The sequence below is a fragment of the Abrus precatorius genome, unplaced genomic scaffold (genome assembly GCF_003935025.1).
Source record: "Abrus precatorius isolate BTA unplaced genomic scaffold, Abrus_2018 Scaffold8, whole genome shotgun sequence".
Taxonomy (NCBI): domain Eukaryota; kingdom Viridiplantae; phylum Streptophyta; class Magnoliopsida; order Fabales; family Fabaceae; genus Abrus; species Abrus precatorius.
Window position 1 is genome coordinate 27611449 of NW_020874428.1, and position 8886 is coordinate 27620334.

The 8886-nt window shown below is 35.0% G+C and overlaps 2 protein-coding genes across 5 annotated transcripts; one reads left to right on the forward strand and one right to left on the reverse strand.

The window, feature by feature from the left end:
• Window positions 1–2520: 2520 nt before the first annotated feature.
• LOC113846578 (scarecrow-like transcription factor PAT1) lies at window positions 2521–6257 on the forward strand. 3 transcript variants are annotated; one of them, XM_027475018.1, is made up of 2 exons: window positions 2521–2618; window positions 4040–6197. In XM_027475018.1, the coding sequence occupies exon 2, from the start codon at window positions 4278–4280 to the stop codon at window positions 5907–5909; it is 1632 nt and encodes a 543-aa protein (XP_027330819.1). In that variant the 5' UTR covers window positions 2521–2618; window positions 4040–4277; the 3' UTR covers window positions 5910–6197. The 3 variants fall into 3 exon arrangements, with proteins under 3 accessions (XP_027330819.1, XP_027330817.1, XP_027330818.1); XM_027475016.1 differs by having other exon boundaries at window positions 2539–2779; window positions 4040–6257; XM_027475017.1 differs by lacking the exon at window positions 2521–2618 and adding an exon at window positions 2898–3112.
• Window positions 6258–6854: 597 nt separating this feature from the next.
• On the reverse strand, window positions 6855–8659 carry LOC113847237 (WRKY transcription factor 1-like). 2 transcript variants are annotated; one of them, XM_027476213.1, is made up of 2 exons: window positions 8501–8659; window positions 6855–7817 (listed from the first exon to the last, which is right to left on the reverse strand). In XM_027476213.1, exons 1-2 carry the CDS (start codon window positions 8641–8643, stop codon window positions 7220–7222), a joined length of 741 nt encoding a protein of 246 aa, XP_027332014.1. In that variant the 5' UTR covers window positions 8644–8659; the 3' UTR covers window positions 6855–7219. The 2 variants fall into 2 exon arrangements, with proteins under 2 accessions (XP_027332014.1, XP_027332015.1); XM_027476214.1 differs by having other exon boundaries at window positions 6894–7814.
• Between the last annotated feature and the right edge of the window lie 227 nt (window positions 8660–8886).

Sequence of the window (8886 nt, forward strand, 5' to 3'; positions counted from 1 at the left end):
TTCAATAATAAGAATGTGATCTAACAATATCATAAGAGCACGCGTATAAAGTGATATATATGGTGGACCAAAATAAATAATAGTAGTAAGGCTAAGATAGGAACAAAATCGAAGCATGAGTTGCTCTTTGCTTTGTCTTTTATCTTTATTTTGCTCTAAAATACTCAGTTTATTTTAAATGTGGGATTTGAATAATGAAATAACGTGGATTCAAAGTCAGTTACGCAGAAACATATTACATTGTTTATTAAATTATGTGTACATAAAAGTTAATACATGTTTCCTAAGCCCTTATCTCAATAGTCAAATTATTCCTATTCTCGTGCATTGGGTACTTGGAAAAAACTATATAAACCAAAGAAATAATAATGAAAGTTTATGGTAACGATGGTTTCCTATAGGACTAAGTAAATTCAGGTAAACCACCACAAAACAATTAACAAAATGGTTGAAAGATAATTATCACCGATTATTGAAAATCACTATACCAACCTTATTGTAGTTAACACCCAATCCTTTTTGCTTTTAATAAATTGAAGACGAAATTATGAAAGGTATCCATAAGGAATGCGCACACTTCAATAATTTGAGTTTGTAACTTTCCATAGGCTACATTATAACTTCAATGAGATTAAGATAAGAAGTAGTGATTATTTTAAAGCTTTAGAGATTCTAAGAGGATATTTTAGAGATTAGTTGAGTGGATTATGAAAGAGAATAAGTGCAACAAGAAAAATATATAAAAATGAATATGCATAATTAAAAAAAATTACAAACACTAAACTATATAAAAAGGGGTCAAGTGCATGTTAGCTGAAGTGTAAGGCACTACTTCTTACATCATTGATGCCATACCTTTTTGTAAGGTTCTGTCTCTTCCAAAGTTAGAACTCAACCGTGTGGGTCATTATCTTAAGAGTACCAAACGCCACCTTTTCAATCACAACCATTCATGGATCACTTGTATAATATTGATTCATATAATGTCTAAAATAAACAAAGAATTTAATAGACTCATTAAATTACCAAAACGACCTTAATTTGTTTTATATTTTTTCAATTTTGTTTACTTAAAACATCAGGGTCATTGGACTTAAAACCAAATATTAAGATAAATTATAGAAGCACCTGACATAACAAGTGAACTTAACCAAATAAATGTATACAAATTTTTTAAGTATTTGTTGATTAATATTTTCATAATTGTTTTTATATATGTACACACATACCATATTGCTCTATATCTGTTCTTTAGTGTGAAACTTCAATAGTGATCTCTAGTTCGTATTTTCTTGCTTTGGGTTGCTAATTCCATCCTCCAAAACAACTGAATTGGGATGAAACTTCATGCAATTTCCCGAATTTGCAAAATGTCGAGTCTTACTTGCATTATGAGACTTAGAATTGAATCCATTATATTAAGCACACTATGAGGAAGATAAACATCTTTTAAATCGTAGTTGGTGTTGTTTAATTGGTGAGTGAGGCTCGATCACCAATTTCTTGTCAAACTATTTCTCAGCTTCATTTTGAAAGAATTAAGGAAAAACATCACTGTGCCAATAATTTCAAACAACTTACGGCAACACAACTATTTCATCGAAACAATTACTCTCAAACTTTTTCAACACAATTACAAGTTTGGTTTTATCTAGTAATTCCTATATTATGCAAGCAAATACATTCCTCTTTATTATTATTTTTTTTTCCATGAAGCATAGTTTTTAACCTAGTCGTGTGTTGTTCACCTATAACAAATTGAAAAGAAAAATACATGCATTTTTCAAAACTTAATAAAAAAGTTTTCATAACACGTGTTATAACACAAGCAATACAATTTTTTTTAGCTAATAATAATAGCAAACTACAATGGACCGACCAGTTGAGTATGTCATTTCTCTTATGTCATTGCCTATGCATGTCGTGCAAGAGATATCAGTCCAGCTAAACTTCCCTGGACGGATGCATATCCAAAACTTGCAATAGTATTATTGTATATATTTGTGTACAATAATTAAACATTAATCCGTACAATAATTTTTATTATTTTGGGTTGTTATTTAAATAACTTTAAGTTTGTTGGTGAGGTTTATATTATTTTTTTATCATTAGTATGCAGATACAATATTATGCTTCTACACGTTGATGTCTTTAGCCAAATTAGCATAAATCTTGTTAAGTCATTAATGTAATAATCATTTTAGGATGTGGCGTCCTAAAAAATTAAATACTGAATTATGGTTCTGGTAGTAGGTGTATTTAAATTTGGACTAATGATATTCAAGTGTAAAAAAATAAAATCAAATGTACAAATTTGTGTCTTTTCACATCTAGCATCAATTTTTTCAAGTTATTAATAGTTTAAGAGAAAAATGAATAGATAAGGGGAAGGACTGAAAAGGAAACTGAAGTGAACTGATGATGCTAACTCACTCAGCGCGTGCCACGTTTTATTGTGAGACACATTTGAAAGAGTAGCATTGATGGTTATATTTGACCAAGCATGCTACTAAAAGGGATATTCTTGTCATTTCAGGGAAACAAAAGTTGCCACCAAGCATCGTATTAACATTAACACCTACCAATGGTTTCTGTGTAGTTTCTATGATAATGGAAAGGCAATTTTTTCTTCATTATTTTATATGCCACTGCTTAGTGTTTTTTCTCTCATTAGAATAGCCTTGTCTTCCTTCCCACTTCTCTGTCTCCTATACTCCTTACTGCTCTGAGATTCTGTATCCACTGTGGTTTTCTAACCTTAGAATTTCCTCCAAACACGGTAAGAAACTTGTTTTATGTTCAACTTCGCCAATGAAAGCCATTTCATGGCTTCATATTTGCCTTGAAATTTTGCTTCTTTTTTTGTTCTTCGTTGATTTACAAGGTTTTTTTTTTTTTTTTTTTCAAATGGGTTGGTGATGTAAAGTATATCAAGCTCATACTTCTTGCCTGTGGACTTTCTGAGCTCTAGCTTTTAGCATTGCTCTTTGTGATGTGAATTGTTTTTTGCAGAAATTTCGATCTCTTCACCCCCCCCCTCTTATCCTTAACTGATTCTTAATCAATACATGTAATGAGATGCGAGTTTTGATCTTCTGTTTCTAATGATGAGGTGATGTGCATTTTTGCTGCGAACCTATATGCTCATCACTCAAATTTTGTTACGTATGTATGTGAATACTTATATAAGGGGCGGTTTGATAAAAAACTTGTCGTATCCTTTATGTGTGATATTATCTGTGGAATTTCATTAAACACAGAAAAAAAAAAGAAAGAACTTCCCATTTGCTGTTGCTACTTTTGTGGTTTGTGCCTCTGTTCTGACTGGCACTTCAAGTGAGTTTTTGTTTTTTTATCAGTTCAAAACTGTAATGACTTCATCAAGTAGAATTGGAAAATTTCTTGTTTATAAGCATATTTTTCATTAGATTGGGTTGAGGATTTTCAGTATACATATGTAAATTAGTTGTTTAGAATACTTAACTTCATTCAAATGAAGACTGATTCACTGCAACATACAGGGCCATATTACATTTTTGTGGGTCCTGTCTTTTTAATTTGTTTAATGGAAATTACACGTTCATGTTTGGATTGTTCCCTTTTCCTTAATAAATATTTATTCCCTACTGTTTGTTTGATTCTGGAAATTTCAAAGTATTTTTCTTTCTTTTTGTGGTTGAGAAAAATCAGTAATCTGTAGAATTGGTCATTTATGCAGTTTCTAGGAAACTCTCACTCCAGTTAGTTCTCTATTCCTTTTTCATAAAAAAGGTAAGCAAAGAGATGAATTGTTTGACTTGGTATGGGAGTCAAGTTGTTGATTATACACGGTAGAAGAAGAAGAAGAAGTAGACTAATTGTAACAGTGCGCTGACTCTAAAAATTGCCTAATTTCTTTAAGCCATGAAAAAGTTATCCTTGTTTTGTGGATCCTGTTAACTGAATATTTCAGCTGTTGCTTTCTATCACTTCTATTCATTGTATGAAATTTGAAAATTGATGATATGATAACCCTGATGCTGTGCTTTTTTCCTTGCAGACAACAGATTGTCAAATCTGTGGTTTATCTCCTCTCAGAACAGTGAACTTTAGCAATTTAAGGACTATATGTAATTGATACTGTGAAAGAAAATCCAGGGACATCTGTTTTGTTATCATGAGTACCAATTAACAACTGTTGTTGATTGTTCTGCTCTAATATCATCTGCTTGAAGAGACCATATAGACTACAACAATACAGTTGAGGCACGAAAAAATACCCTTTTATTAATTCTAAGATGCAGGCATCAGAGCAACATAGAAGTTCAAGCATGTACCATCAACCATTACAACAATTTGAAGCCTACTGCATGCCGCAGTATCGAACTCTAAATCATCAGCTATACTACCACAACGGAGGCCATGGAACCCACTTCTCCAATCCAAGTTCTTCTGAATTTTACTGTACATTAGAATCATCCTCTGCAGCTGGCAGTTTCACTGTATACAATTCTCCTTCAACTGTTAGTTTCTCACCTAACGGTAGCCCCATATCGCAGCATGATTCTCAGTCATATCCACCTGACCAGCATAATTCCCCTGAGAATACCTATGGCTCTCCAATGAGTGGATCTTGCATAACTGATGATTTAAGCAGCTTCAAGCACAAGCTAAGAGAGTTGGAAAGTGTAATGTTTGGCCCTGACTCTGATAATCTTGATAGTTATGATAGTGCCATCAGCAACGAAACCAACTTTGTTTCACTTGAGATGGACAGTTTGAGACAAACAATGCTGGCAATTTCTAGTAAAAGCCTAAAACAGATCCTTATTTCATGTGCCAAAGCAATTGCAGACAATGATTTGCTGATTGCACAATGGCTGATGGATGAATTACGGCAGATGGTGTCTGTTTCTGGTGAACCAATCCAACGCTTGGGAGCATACATGTTGGAAGGTCTCGTTGCCCGATTGGCTGCCTCTGGGAGTTCAATATACAAATCTTTACGATGCAAAGAACCAGAAAGTGCTGAGCTTCTCTCCTACATGCACATACTATATGAGGTTTGCCCCTACTTCAAATTTGGGTACATGTCTGCAAATGGAGCCATTGCAGAAGCTATGAAAGATGAAGACACAGTTCACATAATTGATTTCCAAATTGCTCAAGGAAGTCAATGGATCACGTTAATTCAGGCTTTTGCGGCTAGACCTGGAGGACCACCCCACATCCGGATCACGGGTATTGATGATTCAACATCAGCCTATGCCCGTGGCGGTGGACTACACATAGTGGGAAAGAGGTTATCAAAGCTTGCTGAGCATTTTAAGGTGCCATTTGAATTTCATGCTGCAGCTATCTCTGGTTGTGATGTTCAACTACATAACCTTGGTGTTCGACCAGGCCAAGCTCTGGCTGTCAATTTTGCATTCATGCTACACCATATGCCAGATGAAAGTGTGAGTACTCAGAATCACAGGGATAGGCTGTTGAGGTTGGTTAAGAGCCTATCACCAAAGGTGGTTACACTTGTTGAGCAAGAATCTAACACCAACACTGCTGCATTCATTCCACGTTTCCTTGAAACTCTGGACTACTACACAGCAATGTTTGAGTCAATAGATGTGACTCTTCCCAGAGATCATAAAGAGAGAATCAATGTGGAACAGCATTGTTTGGCAAGAGACTTGGTTAACATCATAGCTTGTGAAGGGATGGAGAGGGTGGAAAGACATGAGCTGCTTGGGAAATGGAGGTCAAGATTTGCAATGGCTGGTTTCACTCCTTACCCCTTGAGTTCATTGGTGAATGGCACCATTAAGAAATTGCTTGAGAACTACAGTGATAGATATAGACTTGAAGAGAGAGATGGAGCTCTGTATCTGGGTTGGATGAATAGAGATTTGGTTGCTTCTTGCGCATGGAAATGAGAACTGGGCATTAGGTAACTCCTGAAAGTTCGATGGAGGACAAAGCAGAACCTGTCCTTGTTCTTTTTCTGTTCCATTGCTTTGTAGAAGTTAATGAGAAAGACCTCAACATTAAATCCAATCTAATTGTCCATTTTCTTTGCTTTCAATCGGAAATGTAGCTACCATTTTTCTTTTATCAGCAATATTAACCTTTCATTTCATAATCTTTTTCTGGCCTTTGAATTCTGAGCAATCCAATGCTTAAATATTTCAAGGACTATGCTATCCTGTTATCAAATATTGCTGTTCATTCTCATTCTTAGTTGAGTAGAAACTCACTTAAATTACATTAAATTTAAATTATATTTTAACGTCGATCCAAATACCCCATTGGATATTTTAAGTAATTAGATTAAATTAATAGAAAAGCCATTAAGAAAGATAAGTAGTAATTTACTAAAAGAAAATACAGAACTGTTTCAAATTGCTTGAAATTTGCTGAATTTTATCTTTTTTGTTTTTTTTGGTTGGGGACTGAGGGAGGTAGGCAATGGGACTACAATTAACTTCGCAGAGTTATTCCTTTAATGGGTCCTGAGTCTGCGTACTTTGTGGGGTTAGTGCCGATGTGATCGTTGTTCTGGTGGACCAATCTGACGGAAAATTCTTGGGTCCTTCTACGGAAAGAATTTTCTTCTGAGAGGAAAATCCTATATGATTGAAGTGAGGATGTGACTTGCGTCAGTAGTGGACCCCAACATTTTGATGGCCGTGCTTTTCATTGGAGGAGGAAGAAAGAATTTCTTGGAAGCAGACTAGTAAAGGTGAACTAGAAAAATAAATCAGTGAAAATAAAAATAGGGAAATCGCATACATTAGAAAGGGATTCTAAACTATCCTTAAAAAGATTTAGTACCCAACAGGTGACAAAATATAGATGATTCAAAGACTACATACAGTTCTGCAACATATTTTCTATATTTACATTTAGAAAGACAGATTAAAGCATTAGTAGGCATAAAACAAGAATTACATGTATTAATGTTTGACTAATTAGAATTTTAGATACACGTATACGAAAATGTAAATCTTCACTCACTTATTTCTAATAATTATTGTGTACAAGCAATGATATCCAATGTAGTATTAATTGTGATTTTCATATTTAGTCAATCTGCCCAAAGACAAGGACAGAGCTCGAAGGTACAGTGAAGGTTAGTGAAGAAACAGGAACCATAATCTCATAATATACACTGTATAACCTATGTCATTGCCAATTATGTATAGTCTTCATTAACTAGCTGCAGCTTCGAAAAAGTATAGCAAGTTTAGCTTTGGACAGGTTCGGCATCAGATGAGGTTTGCTTATTAAATTCACTTCCTGTATTAGGAGTATCATGAATGGCAACCACATTAAGGCAATCCTTACTTCCTTCTGATGTAGTTTTTACCTCATCTTTCAGCTGTTCGTTTGATTTACATGGAACTCCAGAACCTGAATGGCATATGATGTCGTTGCCGACAGAATTATCTTTGATTTCTGAGTTATCATTTTGTTGTTCTTGCTCACTTAATTTACTGTCAGGACCCTCATTAGAGATCATCCCAAACTCAACCATATCACCAGTCTTTGATTTGGTAATTGACTCTCCATTTAGTTGGTCAGGTAATCTGTTTGCCGAGTCCAAGCAACTGTGTTCCCCTTTATCAATACAAACGGAATTACCTCCAGATTTTGTTCCTGCCTTGCCATTAACGGCTACTGTGTGAGAACTTGTAGCTGCATTGTTAGTGACAGTCCTTCCAGAAGGGATTTCATGGTCGTGTTGTCCCTCATAGGTAGTTATCACAATTTTTGAATCATGAGAGGCCCTTTCAACGTGCTTTTTGACAGGGCATCCAGGATTTGAGCATCGATAGTAACTTCTGAAAGAGTGGAGAGAAAATGCAGTTATTAAATTAAAACATACACACACATCTAAAAACTTCTGGAAGAGAGAAAGAAAGAAAATAAACATCTAAAAACTGTTGTTATTAACTGGTTGAAAATTTGATGTGTTACCAGTAGGAGAAGAGGCTGCAGTTAGACCTAATGAATTGGTCATTAGCAGACCCCAATATACCAGTTCAAAAACAAAGCATTACTGAATATTGAGTCAATTGTCATTGCTTTGTTTGAATACTAAAGAAACACAAGAGACTTCTAATAAAATTATTTATCTATGTGCATACATTTGTGATATTCGCTGGCATTTCAAAACCTGGTAACTGCCAAGTCATGTTTAAACCCATAATGTTGTGACAAATAGTTGTACAGACTGAAGAATTAACCACAAATTATAATCCTACAAAGGTGCATGTTGAGCAAGCTTTGAAAATGATGCAAAACGAATTACTATATCCATTTCCTGTTGCTTCCGAGAAGAAGAATAATTCAGTAGATCTTAAAACTGGAAGCTAATGCAGTCAATTTATAGTGACAAGGGTTCAGGGTGGCCCATACTGAGCAGAATGAGATAATATGGATTAATATAAACACATTCTAACACACATAACATTGGTAGAAATGAAAGTAAGTCTGGATTTTTAAATGAAAACCTAACATGTACCGTGGGTTGGTGTTCCCCTTAACTAGTTTCTGCCCATATTTGCGCCAGCGATACCCATCATTTACCAAATCAACCTCGCTTGAGGTCTGAACAACAAAACGAGATTCACAAGTTGAACATGTCAACTCCAGTGACATCAGCATTACCTATTGTCTTTCCTCGAAGTGCTTTCCGTGCAGATCTAACTTTGGAGTGCAAGTAAAAACTCTTAGTCTGCTCTTCACCGTTCGATATAACTATATCAGACACAAACTCACCTCAATGAGTATCAATTGTGTCTGAAAAATAATACTCTAGTCAATAAGAATGAGAAACGAGTTACTTGGTCCACGAGTGATCAGAGGATCACGTCGATCCTGGGCTCATCTGAGGTCATACCTAGGCAA